General features: G+C 37.4%; 1 protein-coding gene across 4 annotated transcripts in view; it reads right to left on the bottom strand.

Annotated features, from left to right (window-relative positions):
* Positions 1–18,535, bottom strand: part of rnf6 (ring finger protein (C3H2C3 type) 6) — a 41,040-nt gene that overhangs the window by 5,941 nt on the left and 16,564 nt on the right. For all 4 annotated transcript variants that reach the window (XM_052026105.1, XM_052026107.1, XM_052026104.1 and 1 more), the window contains one exon: positions 2,799–3,012. In XM_052026105.1, coding sequence (XP_051882065.1) covers positions 2,799–3,012 — 214 coding nt within the window. The remainder of the gene's footprint in view (positions 1–2,798; positions 3,013–18,535) is intronic.

Genomic DNA, 18,535 nt, shown 5'->3' with positions numbered 1-18,535 from the left:
CTCTCTGCCTCAAAAAGTAATCAAGGCAGAAATCCTCAATCGCATTTAAAAGGTACCTCGATAAGCATGTGAAGAACCATAATCTACAAGGTTATGAAATCAGAGCTGCAAAGCAGGAGTACTTTATCTTTGGTTGGCAGAAACAAAATGAGCCAAATCAACATTTTCAGTGCCATAAATTTGTATAATTGTGCAAGAATTCAACCATTTAAGACATGGCATCCTCATCAGTTAAAAATGAGTTATTCAGATCAAGGAAACTTCATAGGTATTGCACCCAAAGTATAGTAGGTGATCATAGTCTTCCCATTAAAAGTCATGAAACAACAAAAGGGTATCCACAGCACCTTGAACTGGTTAGTGTACGCAAGACAGCAGGAAGGATATAAAGCTCCTTCTTCAATATGAATGTGGTGTTATGACTGTGGTAAAACCAACTACTGATAAAATTTTATTTGAGGAGACATTTGAAAATTTTGAAAAGGTGGAAAAAGGCATGGAAAACCTGATTAAAAAGAAAAATGGAGGAACATGAGTAGGAAGAAGAAAACTTTTAAGGTCTTTATTAACATTCATTGGATTTTTCTCTGCATGTAAAGATATTATAAGATGTATTGTGGCTGAAGTTAGCAAATGATATTGAAAAGGAATTAAACACAGATCCTGGAAGTGTGGAATAAAAAACTAGAAATGCTGCAAATGCTCAGTAGGTCAGGCAGCATCTGCAGAGAGAAACAGATGCAAGGTCAACGACTAAACCATTTAAAAAGAATTTAGCAATCCAGATTGTTGAAGAGCTTGGGTCAAATAACTTAAGATACTGAGCTTTCCATGGCAATTGCTTCTGGCACTTGCTTATTAAACCAACATCTGAGTGCTGCTTCCTCAAGAAAACAAAATGAGGTTAAAAAAAACAATTCATTACCTGTGAAGCAGTAGTTCAAAGAATAAGTTTAAAAAAAGGTCACATAAGGCATACATAAACAGTGAAGACAAACAGAACAAATCTCATTTAAGGATACATTCAGTGGTTGAAATTACAAACTTGCATAAAGGCAATTAATATTCGGTGCAGCTCAAAACTGCCTATATTTACTCAATTTAAATATTGCTGAAGGTGTAAATTAGTAGCAAGAACACTACAAACACATATCATTTCCTCGTTTACAGTATGTCTGGCACTCCCATAAAGTGATCTGCATCTGCAATTTCTGAGAGAAACTCAACCAGATGAAGTCTTGCTGAAAAGTGGACAAGTGTACATCTTCCATTTCCATTGTTGCAAACACTTCTCGTCATTCATCTCCCAGAAAATAATGCAGGTAGTGGTGTAGCACGTTTTCACAAAATTGCCTTAAATTGTGTTCTCTTTAACATTCTTTGTACACCGCCTGCACCCTACAACTGCCTTTCCCTCCAGTCCAGGTATTAGAATTACCTGATATTTACATCAAATTAATGATTTATAATCAGTTGTACTGCTAACCAGAGTAATGGCAAAGCCCCATGCATACTGAATTTTTAAATCTTGAGGATATTGTGCAGTTAGGTATCTTCACTCATTTATTCAAATCCCATTTGTCTTTCTAATTGCTTGCTGTACATGCATGCTACCTTTCAGTGACTTACGTAGAAGCATACCTACATTACTCTGAATAACATTATCCAATTTCCAACCATCTTAAAAAAAATCTGCTTTTCTATTTTGTGCACTGAAGTGAGTAACTTCATATTTTGCGCACTGAAGTGAGTAACTTCATATTTTGCGCACTGAAGTGAGTAACTTCATATTTTGCCACATTAAATTGCATTTGACATGCTCCTTCCCACTCTTTCAGCTGGTCTAAATCCCCTTGAAGCCTCTTTACAACTTCCTCCCCATGTACAATCCCATCTAGTTTTATATCAGCAGCAAGCTTGGAAATATTACATTTGGTCCCCTCAGCTACAGTGTTGATACAGATTTTGAATAGTTGGGTCCAAGCACTGATCCCTGTGGTACCCAACTACTCACAGCCTGAAAACCTGAGAAGTATTATTTAATTCCCACTCTTTGCTTTCTGTCCATTGAACAATTCTAAATCTGTATCAGTATGTTACCCCAACTCCATGTGATCTAACCTGATTGACCAACCTCCTGTGTGGGACCACATTGAAAACCTTCTGAAAATACAAATATGGGCAGTTCTGAACTGCACAGAAAGTAATAATATGTTTTAAAAGTAGCAAAGAGGGCAAACGTAGGCACTTTGACGCAATGAAATTGCCTTTGGCTCAAAACATAATGGAAGGTTGGCATGGACATGGTGGGCTGAAGGTCCTGTTTCTGTGCTATACAACTCAAAGAAACAATTGAATTAGAAGTACGGAATTTCTTTCAAGCACAAAATTATGGGTTGTTTCTAATTTTGTTGAATTTACAAGACATAGCAAAGGACTGCACAATAACTAATGCAAGAGCATGACAATGCAGATAAATCTCTAAATGTTAGCAAAAGTAAATTTGCTTTTGAGAAACCAAAGGCCAGATTTCATAATACCAGACACTAAAACTGAAGAGAACAATAAAGTAAATCAGGAAATAAATTGGAAGTCTTATTAGGTTGAGGTTTAAAACATTAAAGATCATTGAATTAAAGACCATGAAGGTTAGTTACACAGTCTTAAGAGCAGGAAAAAAAATGGGTTTAGTGACATTGCCCTTACAATGAGGCTACATCTTTTATCCACATGGGTTGATGTTAGTACTAATTAAGATCTACCATTCTGGGTATATTTGTCAGAATGCTTGATCTTACCTGGAGTGCCAAGAAGATTGCTGTCTCTCATTAGTCGATAGTCCTCTTCACTCAGATCATTGATAAACTGATAGTATGCTTCCTCTCGACTCAACCGCTCCAGTTGTCGGCTGCGCTCATCTTCACTACGGTTGACATTTTCTGTGGGTGACTGTTGATTGCCTCTGCGATTGGCAGGATTGGGAGAGTCCATAGTGCTGGGAATTCCAACTAACTGCTCAAAAACCAATAAAACAGTGACCATTTTGAGACGCAATTGATCTTCAGAGCAAGTAATTCAATAAGTTAAAGTATCAAACAAGTTTATGAAAAAAAATGCTTAAAACAGCATATATTCTTGCTGTTTCATTTACAGTCTACTTTTCTGCACTGTGCACAAAGTAAATCACACTTGTATATCCAAAATATAAAATGACATTTCCAACAATTGATTCTACTAACATGCACTTGAATACAGCAGATTATTAATTTTTTTTCTGTTGATTCATCTGTAACCTGCTTATATCAAGACTTAACTTTTCAATGTAATGTTGCTGCAAAATCTCTGTCCCCACCCCCCATGCTTTTGAAAATATAGATAAAATTTTGCAGATTATCTGAGGAAGCAATATTTTTCTTGTTGTCATCTCTTGAAGTGTTTTTTAGCTGCACTTAGGATAAACACAAATTGCCACACTGTGCAGGACATTTGGTCCAAATTACATGTCATATATTCCCTCTTTGGACATCACCACCACTACGTATAGCATGGTATGGAATAATAATACAAATTTGGTTATATTAATGTAGAAAATAGGAATGCTCAATGATGACAGCAGGCATTAGAATGTATTAATGTTTTATTGCTTATCAATATACATCTTGGTGAATATTAAAAAATATCTAAAATCCCAATCTCAAGTTTTCTCCTGTGATAGCTAATAAAAGGTACACTCAACTTGTTTAATAATGTGCAAAATAAAATATTTTGTTTACTTAATACAGTCACAAAAACTGTCATACAATACCATTATTATAGCAACTGAGAAATACCATCAATAGTTGTACAACTGGAGTTTATTAACAGGAACGCAACATAGTTAGCCATCAATTACAAAATGGATTTAATCTATTTTACTAAAGAAATTTAGGTTATGTTTTGTATAAAAGTCTTATTTAAAGAACAAAATACTGTAAAAGAACTGGAGTGTACTTGAGGCACACACAATTCTGATGAAAATCATATCCTTGAAACATTGGAGACACAAGAGACTGCAGTTGCTGGAATCTGGAGTGTTACGAACCAGCAACAAAAGAAACACATTGAGTTATGATTCAGTGTTTAAAAACTACTTTATTAATAACTACTTATGATAATAAGAAAAATAAAAGTAAAAATGCTAGAATGTTATAAGTAAAAATGTTAAACCTTGAACATTAACCCCAAAACTAAACTTGTCGTGTGTGTGTGTGTGGCAAGGTCCCAAATGCCAAGCCCAGGAATGGTTCTTAAAGTTCAGTTCTGCAAGCCATAAGGTGAAACATGAGCAAAGGCTTCTTCAACAACCACCGTTGTCTGAAGATAAAACGTAGATGTAGAGAGAACACAGAGAGTAATTATGAAATCCAAATGTTCCACGATGGAACCCAAACGACACCTCAGTGTTTACTCGGTAGTGACTTCCTCACCCCGAAAAGCATCCGAATCGTGGCTGTCTACACAAATACCCGTTTCCCTCCAAGGTCAGCAACAAAGTGAACTCCACCAGATTACTCCCAATTTCCATATGTGGATTGTAGTAACAGGCACAGTTATTGTTTCTCATCCATCGATAGAGAAACTAGCAGGCTGGTGTCTCTCTCTCTTTCCTCTCTCTCCTCTGACTGACTTCAACAACGTCATTACGTCCTTTATCTTCTGTTGACGTAAGCACGCCACACACACACACACCACTATGCTCCTAAAGGAACGTTCACCTATTCCGTAACACCTCCCACCTAAAAAGAAATTTTTTTCCAAGAAAAAATTTATCCGCACATACAGTTAGTAATGTTAATAATTATCATTCTACACAATTACAGAATATCAGACTAGTAAAGATACATGTTTTCCATTTAACATCAGGAAAGACAATCAGCGATCACGTTATCTTTGCCATTAATGTGAGTTATCATGAGATCAAATTCTTGCAAAATTAAACTCCAGTTTAACAGCCTTCTATTCGTGTTTTTCACTTGGCTCAGAAACACCAATGGGTTATGATCTGTATACACAGTCAGTGGTTTCTGAGCAGTGCACACATATACACTGAAATGCTGCAAGGCTAAAACAAGTGACAGTAATTCTTTCTCTATGGTGGAATAATTCTTTTGATGCTCATTAAATTTCTTTGAAAAGTAAGCTACAGGATGGTCAATATCATCAAGGTCACCCTTTTGCAACAACACAGCTCCTGCAGCTTCATCACTGGCATCTACTGCTAATGAAAATGGCTTTTCAACATCAGGTGATTTGAGCACAGGATGGTAGCATAAAATGGCTTTCAGCTTCTCAAATGCTCCTTGACAAGGATCTGTCCAAACAAACTTCACTCCCTTCAGAAGATTAGTTAAGGGAAGAGTAACATCAGCAAAATTTTTACAAAATTTGTGATAATATCCAACCATTCCCAAAAGTCTTCTAACAGTTCTCATACCTGTGGGAACGGGGAACTCAGATATTGCTTGAACTTTTGCCTGAACAGGAGCTAACTTGCCTTGACCTACAACATAACCAAGATACGTCACAGTGGTATGGCCAAATTCACTTTTAGCCAAGTTAACTGTAAGGTTAGCTTCAGAAAGTCTTTCAAATAACCTTTCTAACGCAGAGATGTGATCCTCCCATGTATCATTCCCTGTCACTAAGTCGTCAATGTAGGCATCTGTATGGTTTAACCCATGAATCACCGAATTAATCATTCTTTGAAATGTTGCCGGAGCATTTTTCATTCCAAATGGCGAAACATTATATTCATACAATCCAGAAGGGGTTATAAAGGTCTGTTAATGGAACACACCAGTACCCTTTTAATAGGTCAATCTTTGTAAGAAACTTGGCCTTTCCCACTCTGTCTATGCAATCATCCACCCTAGGAATAGGGTAAGCATCTGACTTCGTTACAGCATTCACTTTTCGGTAATCTGTGCAAGATCGAACAGTTCTATCAGGCTTAGGCACAATAACACAGGGCTAACTCCAGTTTGAAGTGGAACAGCTAATAATATCATTTTCTAACATATTCGATCTCCTGGTCAACAAGTTTCCTCTTTTCCACATTCATTCGATATGGGTTTTGTTTGATTGGTTTTGCATCCCTAACGTCAACATCACAAGTAATGATCGACGTTCTGTTTGGAACATCTGGGAACAGATTTTAAAATTTTAAAATTAATTCTCTTATCTGTTGTTTTTGTGAAACATGTAAATGGTCCAACTTTGTTTCAAGGCTCTCCAAGATGTTTTGGTTTTTTAGTTTTGATGGAATAATATTAGGCCTAAATTGGCCTTCCCCAATATCAAAATCAGACATTCTCGGGACCACAATCATATCATCCACCATAGCCACAACCGAATTTCTCTCATAATAAGGCTTAAGCATGTTTACATGACAGAGTTGTGTTTTCTTGCATCTTTCTGGTGTCTTGATCACATAGTTTACTTCATTTAACTTGGATTCAATAACAAATGGTTCAGAAAAATGAGATTGCAATGGATTGTTCTGGCTAGGGAAAAATACTAACACCTTTTGCCCCACTGCAAATGTCCTTGGCCGAACATGTCTATCAAAACATGTCTTCATTCTCATCTGGCTGGTTTTCAAACTCTCTCTCGCTAGCTGGCAGACACTTTCTAATTGAGTTTTAAATTTTTGGACATAATCCAACAAATTTAAATGCACTTCCTCATTAACCCCCTGTTCTCTTAACAATTCTAAAGGTCCCCTCACCCGATGTCCAAATACAAGCTCAAACGGACTAAATCCTAATGACTCCTGTAATTGATTCTCTCACTGCAAACAAAAGTAAATGAACACCATCGTCCCAATCCTGTGTGTTTTCAAAGCAAAAAGTCTTCAGCATATTTTTGAGAGTAGAATGAAATCTCTCCAGAGCTCCCTGAGATTCTGGGTGATATGCAGATGAAACAATCTGCTTTGCTCCCAGCTCACAGACTAGTTGCTGAAACAAATTAGACATAAAATTACTGCCTTGATCAGATTGGATTTCTTTTGGCAAACCAACCAAAGTAAACAAATTTAAGAGCCTTTGACACAGTCTTGGCCTTAATATTTCTAAGTGGTATTGCCTCTGGAAATCTAGAAGTCACCACATCCTTTCTCAAACCAGGCCAACAGAATTGTTTCAAGATCTTCCCTACAGTTTTATTCAAACCAAAATGACCACCCAAAGGCATACTATGGGCCAGGTTTAAAATCGCATTCCTATAGACTTCAGGAACCACAACCTGATGAATAACTTCCCATTCCTCATTAACAGGAACGTGAGGAGGTCTCCATTTCCTCACTAACACTCCATTTTTGACATAATATCCAATTGGCACTTTCTCAATCTCATCACATGAGAGTGCTTTTTCTCTCAGTTCAGTAAGCTCAGGGTCTTTCGTCTGTTCCACCATAAAATCTTTCCTTGACAAAGACAAATCTTTAAATTCAGGCTCAATACAAGGATTTTGATCCTCCAGTGAAGACAGAAAAGTCTCAGACAAGGCATCATAATTTTCTTCCTGTTTAGGGCTGTCACAGGGATCAACATCAGGCTGCACAGGACTATCGGCCTTGGCTAATTCTTTAGCCCTAGCTCGAGTCACCGCACAGGATGGGTAAATATCTGGATCATTCTCAGACTCATCAACCCTTGGTTTGGTCGTTAACCATACCATAGGGACAAATTCTCCATCCGCAAGGTCATTCCCCAATAACAAAGAAACTCCTTCCACTGGTAAACTAGGTCGTATCCTTATCTCGACAGGCCCTTCTACAAACTTTGACTTTAAAATCACCTTGTGCAAAGGGACAGACATGGTGTCACCTGTAACACCTCGCACTAGATTTACCTCACCAGTGTCAGTTTCTTCACCAAAATTTAAAACACTGTCCAGCAAGAGAGATTGGCAAGCCCCAGTATCTCTAAGGATTTTCACTGGCACCTGGGGTGACCCATCATTCAGTGAAACAAAACCCTCTGATACATAAGAACGGAATTCCTTCCTCACCTCCTCCAACTTTTCAGCTTTCACCTTTGGCAAGGACTGATCTTTAACAACATCCCCTAAACCTTTTTGATTTTTAATTACCTGAAAACAAGCATTGGGCACGGCTTCCTTCCTCTTCTTCAAAAGGGCACAATTAGCTATTACATGGCCAGGTTTCTTACAGTAATAACAAGTACGCTCAACAGGTTTCTCCAGCACTGGCTTCTTTTCATCCTTCCCTTTTTGATTACTTCATTTTGGTGTCAGTCTCAGGGTTTGCTGGATCTTGGTAGCCAGTGGTGATATTCACTTCTTGTTTAATTTAATCTCCGGTTTACCTGGATTGTCCTTATAACTTTTTTTTGAAAGGTTTTAGGTGATCCCCATTTGGATTTATGGGTTAAAGCATAATCATCTGCCAACCTAGCAGTTTCTTGTAATGTTTCTGCTTCCTTTTCATTTAAATATGTTGTTACTTCAGCGGGACACATCTTTTAAAGTCTTCCACTAAAATCAATTCTTTCAATTTATCATAATCCCCATCTACATTTTTAGCCATGTACCATCGTTCAAAACATATTCTCTTTCCATTGGCAAATCCCATGTACATCTGATCTGCAGATTTCTTCAAGTCTCTAAATTTTTGTCTATAAGCTTCAGGTACCAATTCGTAGGCCTTCAACACAGCTTGTTTCACCTTTGTATAATCAGCTGCATCCTCAACAGACAAAGCAGAATAAGCTTTTTGAGCTTTACCTTTAATTACACTCTGTAACATAAGAGTCCATCCTTCCTTTGGCCAGTTTGAACTCATAGCAACCTTTTCAAAATATTGGAAATACTGATCAACCTGACCTTCCTCAAAAGGAGGGACTAATCGAACCTCCCTACTGGCTAAAAAACCATCATCAGAATCAGATTCCAAACTCTTTCACTTCATTTTTAACTCATGCTGCCTCTGTTTTTCCTTCTCCTCCCTATCCAACTCCATCCTCCTCATTTCCATCTGGGCCTTCCTTTCCTCTGTCTCAGCCTCAAACTTCAACCAAATTAGATCCCGTTCCCATTCAGCCTCTAACTTCAACCGAGTTTGCTCTCGTTCTCGTTCAGCCTCAAACTTCAACCAAATTTGCTTTCGTTCAGCCTCTATCTTTGCCAGCTGCACCTGTGCCTCAGAAATCACTGGTTCACTGCCAGGAAACTGTTTTCACACCTTCTCCTCAAACACCTTCTTTTCTACATAATGGCCAGCTATCAGTCTCTGAATATCCGCCTTTCTCATAAATCGCGTTACTGCTTCAAGATGTAGCTCTGCAGCAATTTTCACCAAATCAGGCTTCCTCATCCCCTGCAATCCTCCAGGGGTGCGTTTTTTCACAAATGTATCCATTGTTGCTGGTTTCCACACACACAAGCAAATTAAAAAGCATTTATCAGACCGACCACAATCAGTCATCCACTAAGACCCCAAATTGTTCAAACTCAGACCTCCAGTACCAGTCTCGAGCTCGACTTCAAACCACCCTCGTCAATCTTTCGATTGGATCCCGGACAAATCTCGTCAATCTGGGGAATGATCCCGGACAAGCCCCCAATTTTGTTATGAACCAGCAACAAAAGAAACACACCGAGTCATGATTCAGTGTTTAAAACTACTTTATTAATAACTACTTATGATAATAAGAAAAATAAAAGTAAAAAATGTTAGAATGTTAGAAGTAAATATGTTAAACCTTGACCATTAACCCCAAAATTAAACTCGTCGTGTGTGTGTGGCAAAGTCCCAAACTCCAAGTCCAGGAATGGTTCTTAAAGTTCAGTTCAGCAAGCTGTAAGGTGAAACATGAGCAAAGGCTTCTTCAACAACCACCGTGTCTGAAGATAAAACGTAGATGTAGAGAGAACACAGAGAGTAATTACGAAATCCAAATGTTCCACGATGGAACCCAAACGACACCTCAGTGTTTACTCGGTAGTGACTTCCTCACCCCGAAAAGCATCCGAATCGTGGCCATCCACACAAATACCCGTTTCCCTCCACAGGTCAGCAACAAAGTGAACTCCAGTGGATTACTCCCAATTTCCATACATGGATTGTAGTAACAGACACAGTTATTGTTTCTCATCCAGCGATAGAGAAACTAACAGGCTGGTGTCTCTCTCCCTTTTTTCTCTCTCTCTCTCTCTTCTGACTGACTTCTTCAACAACGTCATTACATCCTTTATCTTCTGTTGACGTAAGCATGCCACACACACACACCACCATGCTCTATCTTAAAGGAACATTCACCTAGTCCGTAACAGGAGCAACAATCTGCTGGATGAACTCAGCGGGTCGAGCAGCATCTGTGGGGGGCTGGGGGAGAAATTGTTGATGATATCTTGATGCTGGGTTTCAACAATTCCTATCCCCCACAGATGCTGCTCATCAACCCACCGAGTTCCTCAAGCAAATTGCTTGTTCACCCTTGAAACGTTAGATCTCTTCACGGATGCTGCTCATGTAGAGATATTTTTGTAAACACCTGTTTAGGATGTGTTCTACTGTTTATTTTCCCACAGATGCAGCCTGACCTGCTGAGTATTGCAAGCACGTTCTGTTTTTATTTTAGATTTCCAGAATCTGCAGTTTTTTTTGATGTTCACATTTAGGATTATTGTAATTTAGTTGCAGCTTAATGTTGAAACTGAATCTATGAATGAAAATCATGTGGGAAGCCCTTAAATCAGAAGGCAAGTTAATACAGCAACTTTGTAAGTGGAATTGTGAAGCTATTATTTAAAAACTACTAAGTTATCTGGACACATTTTCACAAGGCTAGAACAATTTAACAATATTTTTGTTGAATTTGAAGCCATTTACAACATTCACGATCATTACCATGCAGTAGGGTTAGGTTCTTCATCTGAAAATATTTCTACCTCAGTATTTGAACTTTACCATTCTTTTCTACATATCAAAACACATCACATCATGCGAAAGTTGAATCTTGAAAAAAAAAAGTTCCACTTTTCTTAGAAAATGAAACCCCCCAAGAGATATTGGTCATTCAACTAGACTTGAGCAGTTTCAAGTGCCTCCAAAATCAGTCAATCAACGAACAGCCAACAGAAACATCAGATTTCTCTGCTTGACCTACATCTCCACCCCATAAAATTCTGTCAAGCAAAATCATTACTATGATTATTCTGCACCAAATAAATTAAACAATCATGTCAGAACAAAAGGCATCAACACACTTTAACATCCCAAAGATATTCTCTTAAGCAGAATGGGTAGGTCAAATGCTTTATTAAGAATAAAAAAAAAGTCTAAATTGAAATCTAGTGGTCAAAATAAGTTTATTTTTGTCTTTGTCCACATGAAATGGCAACATCTATAAGGCTCAAGTCAGAAGTGTGTTGGAATACTCTCCACTTGCCTGGATGAGAGCAGCTTCAACAACACTCAAGAAGCTCAACACCATATACACCATAGCAGCCTGTTTGATAGGTAGCCCATCCACAACCATTCATTCACTTCACCACAGACACACAGCGGCAGCAGTTTGTACCACCTACAGGATGCACTGCAGCAACTCATCAAGACTCATAGACACTACCTTCCAAACACACTATTGGCTAGAACAAGGGCAACAAATGGATGGGAGCACCACCACCTGGAAGTTGCCCTCTAAGCCACACACCATCCTGACTTGGAAATATATCTCCATTTCTTCACTGTCACTGGGTCAGAAAGCTGGAACTCTTTACCTGACAGTACTGTGGGCATACCCACACCTCAAGGACTGCAGCAGTTCAAGAAGATAGCTCACCACCACATTCTCAAAGGCAACTAGGAATGGGCAATTAAATACTGACTCAGCCTGTGAAGTTCACATCCCTGTACGTATAAATTAATTGTTAAGAGAAGAGGGTACAGGAGCTACACCAAAGAAAAAGCTTTGCACATCTGTACTCAAGAGACGTCAGGGCACAAGATCCAAGAGAGAATGCAGCAAATTCCACATTAGATGGAGAAGAGGGTTGAAAGACTCAACCTTAACTCCAAAGTTCTCTGTAATATCCAAAATTGAAAGGCTGTGAGAAAGCCAATATGGTTTGAAAAGTAGTTTTTTCTTTAAGTAGAGGTTATGTAGGGATATTTGATGTTTTCAAATCATTAAATTTGTTTCCATTAAAATATTAATGTATTCAGATTTCTAAATCTTGAATAGAACATAATCAAGATACATATACAAACTACACATGAATTTCAATGCAGACGAGAACAAGGTCTAAACCCAAAACAAATCAATAGAACCAAGCATTTCTTTTCAATAGCAATGAGTTTGAAAGTATGCAGATCTAAAAAGATTTATAAAAGGCCATCTCACAAGCTGTTAAAATGGAGGAGGTACGGCTACATATAAAAATCAGGAAGTCTAACTGGAGGTCTGGAATATTTACCTAGAATTACCATATTTAAACGCAGGTCATTTAACTTATGCTGGTGCTTCAACTCATTCAATATGCTTCATCCTGGCCTTATCCTTATTTTCTCTTTTATCCTTTGTAAACACTAATTTTGTTTCTATAAAGATATTAATACCATGTGCCTCAAAATAGGTCCTTTGTCATCATACTTCATTTTTAATCACTCAATGGAAAAAAAAGTTCCCAAATTTCCTAATGGCTGCATTTAGAGGCCAGAATGCCACTAGTGTCTCATAACTGATTCCACAATTCATATCTTACATTAAGTTGTACAACACATACTGCTGAAAAAGAAATGCTGCTATTAATCATTAATACCCAGCTCTGCACAAGACACTGCAACTGAACATTCAAATACAAAGTAATGGGAGGATTGATCCATTGTCTTTAAAGACAATTATCATCTGAATAATCCCAAAATATCTGAAAAAAATAAATCCTAATAAATTCCAACAAATGAGAATCCCCACCTAATGAAATGGGTACCTTAAGTCTTCAGCCATACAGAACCTTTGAAACCAAATTACTGAACACAATTAACAATAGAGAAAGTTAACATATAAAAAAAAATCTTGAAACCAGATTAAAATGCACTAAGTTAAAAAAAACTGAAATCTTGTAAACACTTGGCAGGTCAGGCGGCATCTGTGGAAAGAAACAGAGTTACCAATTTGTGTCAAAGACCCCTAAACATTAACTCTGTTTCTCTTTCCACAGATGCCACCTGACCTGATGAGTGTTTTCCACATTTCCTTTTATTTCAGATTTCCAGCATATTCAGTGTTTTGATTTTCTTTTTAAAACGTCTATTGGAAGGGTTTCGAGTTAAGCAATATGTGCACCTACTTATCAGTAGCATACATTCATTAAGGAGAAGTTCCTAAAATTTCAGCTATTTCAATAACACTGATGTTTTAATTTCATTCTCGATTTGTAACTGCTTGACAAAGTGGCAATAATTTACCTCCATAAAATGCTGCACCCCTTGTGCAAATGCTGTTACCAAAATCTTTAGGCAGGAAGTTCCAGTACTTTGACCCAACAGCAAAGAAAAAAAGGAATATACATCCAAGACAGAATGAAGTACAATGTGGTGGGAAAAAGGAAGACAGCATGTTGATGCACCTACAATTGATTGAGAGAACAGGTTTGGGAGATCTTGGTTTAGTTGCAGCAGCTACTGTAGAATTACAGTGGTTATCACCAAATGGGGCCTGCTGGCTTCACTTGTCTTGAAAATCCTTTCTCCTGAACTTGCCTTGTTTGCAAGGCTGAAGAACACCCTGCTGGCCAAGCACAATCCTGCACTTAGTGGGATCCTAAGTGTACTATGTACTTTGGTCACAGGCTGGAAGAAGTCACATCCCCAAAACTGTTGAGGAAACCTGTCAGATAACAAATGAAAAAGCTGCTCCAAAGATTCTTAAAGTTATTGAAATTATCAAACATTAATTCACCTGGAAAAAAACACTATAAATATCACAAATTAAAAAGCAACTTTCCTTATTTCAACCTTTCTTCTTAGCATCTACAAGGTCTCCATCCAAATAACTGGGCTCAATCTCGTGTAGGTTCAGGAGCAAATTCTATAAATGGAATTACCAGCAAAATTGCAGCAAGCTCCTGCTCCACCACAGGACTCCAAGCAGCATTCAGCAGCAAAATGGAGTCTGGAAGTTGCCAAAGTTCAGCCAGCAAGTTCATGACTTTTGCATTCACACAGGAGTCTGGATACCACACTTATGAAAGCAGATGCAAGATCAAATCCAGCAAAATATGAGCCATATATTGAAATTGGAAAAGAGGGATCTTAAAGCTATGTGTTGAAATTATAATCAAGTGGACAACTTCACTATGGATGGTATTAAGCCTCTTGGAATTTCCTATAGCTACATACATTAGCCAAGTACAAGTATAGGCAACTCTGCATTATGGATGTTCAGGAAATGGAAATTCACCCTTACAGAATTCACAAGTCACTACCCAAAAATTTGTGATACGAAATAAAATTCAATCCCATGGAATTTGAGGAAAAAAGTAAATAAGAACTTATTTTCCAACTCGCATTTCTTGATGTATGCACAAATGATGCAGCTTTTGTGTTACGGAAAATCACGATAGGGACTATTTTTTTCAGAAATGTAACACACACCCCAACCCCATCCCACCTATATAATGCAGGGTTGCCTGTATTCCATTACACTTTGAAACTGCAAGTTTTAGGTACAATAGGGTTCAGCCAACTCTGTGGCTCCTCTGAGCAATTCTTCTTAATGATTTTTTTTTAAACTGCCATGCAACTAGAACCTTGAAAATTACATTATCTCACAATGACAAAGGTTTAACCACTTCACTAGTTATAGATAGTCTTGCTACATACTGGGCTGATTGAGTACAAATGCCAAAACTTGTACTTTCCTGATCAGTTTCTCAGTGTCAACAGCAAATATAAATATTTACGTAATACATTTGGTTAACTCAACAAAAGCAGTAAAAATAAGCAAGAGCATTAAGAAATTACATGTTAAAAATTGGAAGAAATACTATAGATTCATAAGGTGCAGATTTGGCTTTCCAGTTGTCTAACTAGAGGAACATTAGGCATTATGGATGCCATCCAGTGGTGAGTGTGTTGTTGCACATACATTCAAAAGCAAACTGTATAAACACATTTTGCTTTGATATGCAACACTGTGCAGGTAAAAATCATAGTACAGCTGAGAATTTGGTAACTTATTGATGTAACCTTCTGTACAATGTTATAAATGTTGCCTTAATCTCTATGACACAAACCATACAAAAACACAGAAGTTTTCCCCACAGTCAAAGAAACAGAAGCAGAATTAAGAATATTATGCCAGTTCTGCCATTGAATAGGAGCACAGCACCAAAAATAACTATCCTTTATTTAAGATTTCTTTTTCAATTCAAGTATGGTCTGGGTTTGCACTCCAAAAGCAGTGTGATTGCTATGTTATTACAGCCTAATATTTTCATGAAGCTGTACCAAAAAACCTGCGGATGCTGGAAATGCAAAACAAAAACATGGAATGCTGGAAGTACTCAGCAGGTCAATCAGTATAAATGGGGAGAGAAGCAGAGTCAGTATTTTCAGTTCTAGTAAAGGGTCATTTACCTGAACAGTGAGAAATCAGAAAGTTAAAGAAAACGGCAAAATAAAATTAGGCAATTTTAAAAGAGTTCTTTTAACATCAGAAAACAATTCAAAGGGATGCTTTTTTTTTGTGGTGTGTAAAACAATCCAATCTTTGGCACTCACAGGCTGAGCCCCATCATTTTTTAAGAACAGGGATGTTCTTGGAGCCATGTCCCTCCATCAGCTGTTTTGGATTTGTCCTGAAGACATTGCTATGCAATTTTTCTCATTGCCGTTCTTGGTGACAGAGTTCATGAGTTTGGGAGGTGCTGTCAAAGTAGCTTAGACAAATAACTTTGGTGCATTGGGTAGATGAAACACATTGCAGATACTTTACACTGGTAGGACAGGGAATAGCTATATAGGATGGTGGATGGGTTACCAATGAAGCAAGCTTAAGTGTTGTCAGAAGTGCACTCATCCAGTCAAGAAGAAAGAATTTCATCATGGTCCTGACTTGTGCCTTGTAGACAGAGGAATGTTTTAGAGTGCAAGGATGTGACTCATTTGTCAGATACCCAGCCTCCAAACTGCTCTTATAGCCATATTATTAAATGGGGCAAGTCCAAGTTTCTGGTTAATGGTGAGCCCCAGAACATGGATGGCATGCAATTTAACAGTAATGTCAAAGGTAGTCAGAATTTTTTCTTGTTGGAAATGATTATTGTCTGTTAGCTTTGTGGAATGAATGTAACCTGCCAACTATCATGTCTGAATGTTGCCGAGGTCCTGCTGCATACAGGATTGAACTGCTTCATTTGCTTAGGATTTGTAAATGGAATTGAACACTCTACCAGCAGCATTGTGGGAATACCTTCATGAGGAGGACTTCAGCCGTTCTAGTTGCTGGGTCACCACTACCTTCTCAAGGTCAATAAATGCTGGCCTTGCCAGTGACACCCAGATCCTGAAGAATGAATGAATTTTAAAAATATCAGAGGGCAGGTAGTGTCAAGGATATAATTGGAACACTGCCCAACTTGGAAACAAAATTTCTTTCGATCCCAAAGTTATTCAACATAATCCAAAATGATTTGAAAGAAAGTTAACAGATTTGAAGAATTTGCTTCAGCTAATATGTTTATATTAAGATTTGTTTTTAAGAGAAAGTAAACGAGTATTGGCTAGACACTTCATATAGATGAAATTATTTTAATGTTAAAAGCATTACTTACAAATGTTTCAATCTTTGTTATTTTTGTCACTGTAATAAAGATCCTGCACATTTATGCATGACAGTGTTTTAGCTATTCCATCAATTTTTTTTTAAATAAAAGAATTTAGTTCTATTCCAAACTTCAGATACGAGTCAGAAATACACCTTTTTGGGAGAAGACTCGCACAAATAGTGTATGTGCAAAAGACCTCAAATTAAAGCAGAAGTACAACCTGGAAACTCAAAGCAAGAGAGGTGCAAAGTTATTTTGATTTTTGGGCAAGAGTGTGAAAAAAAAATGCAATTGATGAGTTTTCAACATCACATCTCACTCAGCTTTCATTTCCAATGTGGAGGAAAGCTAAGAAGTCCAAATCACTCATGCTGCAATTTGAGTCTCTTATTCAAGACCATGGGATATGCAGCTATGAACAGAAACTGATTTGGTTATATAATTTATGCCACATATTCTGTACTTTTAAAACACGAACTCCATCTCCTGTGATAATGCTTGTATAATTCTATGATTGCATGTCATAAAGAAACTGTTCAGTACCAAATTTAGGATTAGACATAGATTTCCTCTAAGCCAGGAGAAGGAAATATTAAAACTAATAATGCTAAAGGTCCAGCTGTAGTCCAAATGCAGTTATGTTCACTTCCACATTGCTAGAAAATGGTTTTGGGCAATAACTGATACATTAATGTACAATTCAAAATTAGGCCACCATTTCGCTCCAGAGTAAAATAGATCAAGCCCAAATAAAGGTGAAACTCCATTTTGCATCAACTTTAAAGAGCACAGAAAAAGCTAATGGTTTCTTAAACAATAAAGCAAGTTTATGAAAAGCTAGTTCTGAATTAACTGCAACTCAAAACTGAAGTTTAAAGAATGGATCAATGCATGAAATCTTTTGTCTGAAATTTTCAGACAAAATGCAAATTTTCATTTTCATGAAAATCACATTTTCAGAAATGGGACCTGCTGTTGCAGTGATCTATATTGCTCATGGCACAGGAATTAAAATATGAAAGGATTTTGCAAAAGAAGCACAAAACATGGAAGTGATTGAATGTTTACTTAAAGCAGTTAATAAAAAAAATTAGTTATCTTTGCACCAGTTGATAATACTGATAACATTACGTACAGAGATAAAATTCGTTTAATTTAATAAACAAAAACAAAACAATGCAAGAGATAAAGTAACAGAATGTATTTGAAAAAATTAGCTTCACAGTCTAAATTGGCCATGCTGGGGCATCATTTAGGCAACCTCTTCACAAGCTGGTAAATCTTAATACCAAATAAGTTTAAATATTGAATTCAACATTCATATTCCAAGCATGCATCGTGAAAGACTTATACTCAATGAGCTGATTCAATGTGGCCTACCATCCATACTAATCTGATCCAGACACAGAGGGCCAACTGAGCTGACTCTCTTTATCCAAGAGTTCTCTTACAAAGTAAAAGAGGCAACAAGCAACAACTTACTAACAGGCAGTAAGGCCCTGCTCCCAGAACTGCCTGATGGCTTCATTTCTGAGCATTTAGCCAACAAGGCATCTCAAATTGGCTTAAATAATTAATTAAAATAAACTTACAGGTACTTTAAAGCACTAAACACAAGGCAAAATAAAGAAAAGTGCACAACCCACTTACATTTTTACTTAAAGCTGGCAACCCGATTCAAATGAATGGGGTTGTGGAACTT

This window comes from Pristis pectinata, chromosome 11, assembly GCF_009764475.1.
Source record: "Pristis pectinata isolate sPriPec2 chromosome 11, sPriPec2.1.pri, whole genome shotgun sequence".
Classification (NCBI taxonomy): Eukaryota; Metazoa; Chordata; class Chondrichthyes; order Rhinopristiformes; family Pristidae; genus Pristis; species Pristis pectinata.
Note: the sequence above shows the minus strand (reverse complement) of the source record. Positions and strands in the feature narration are given on the sequence as shown.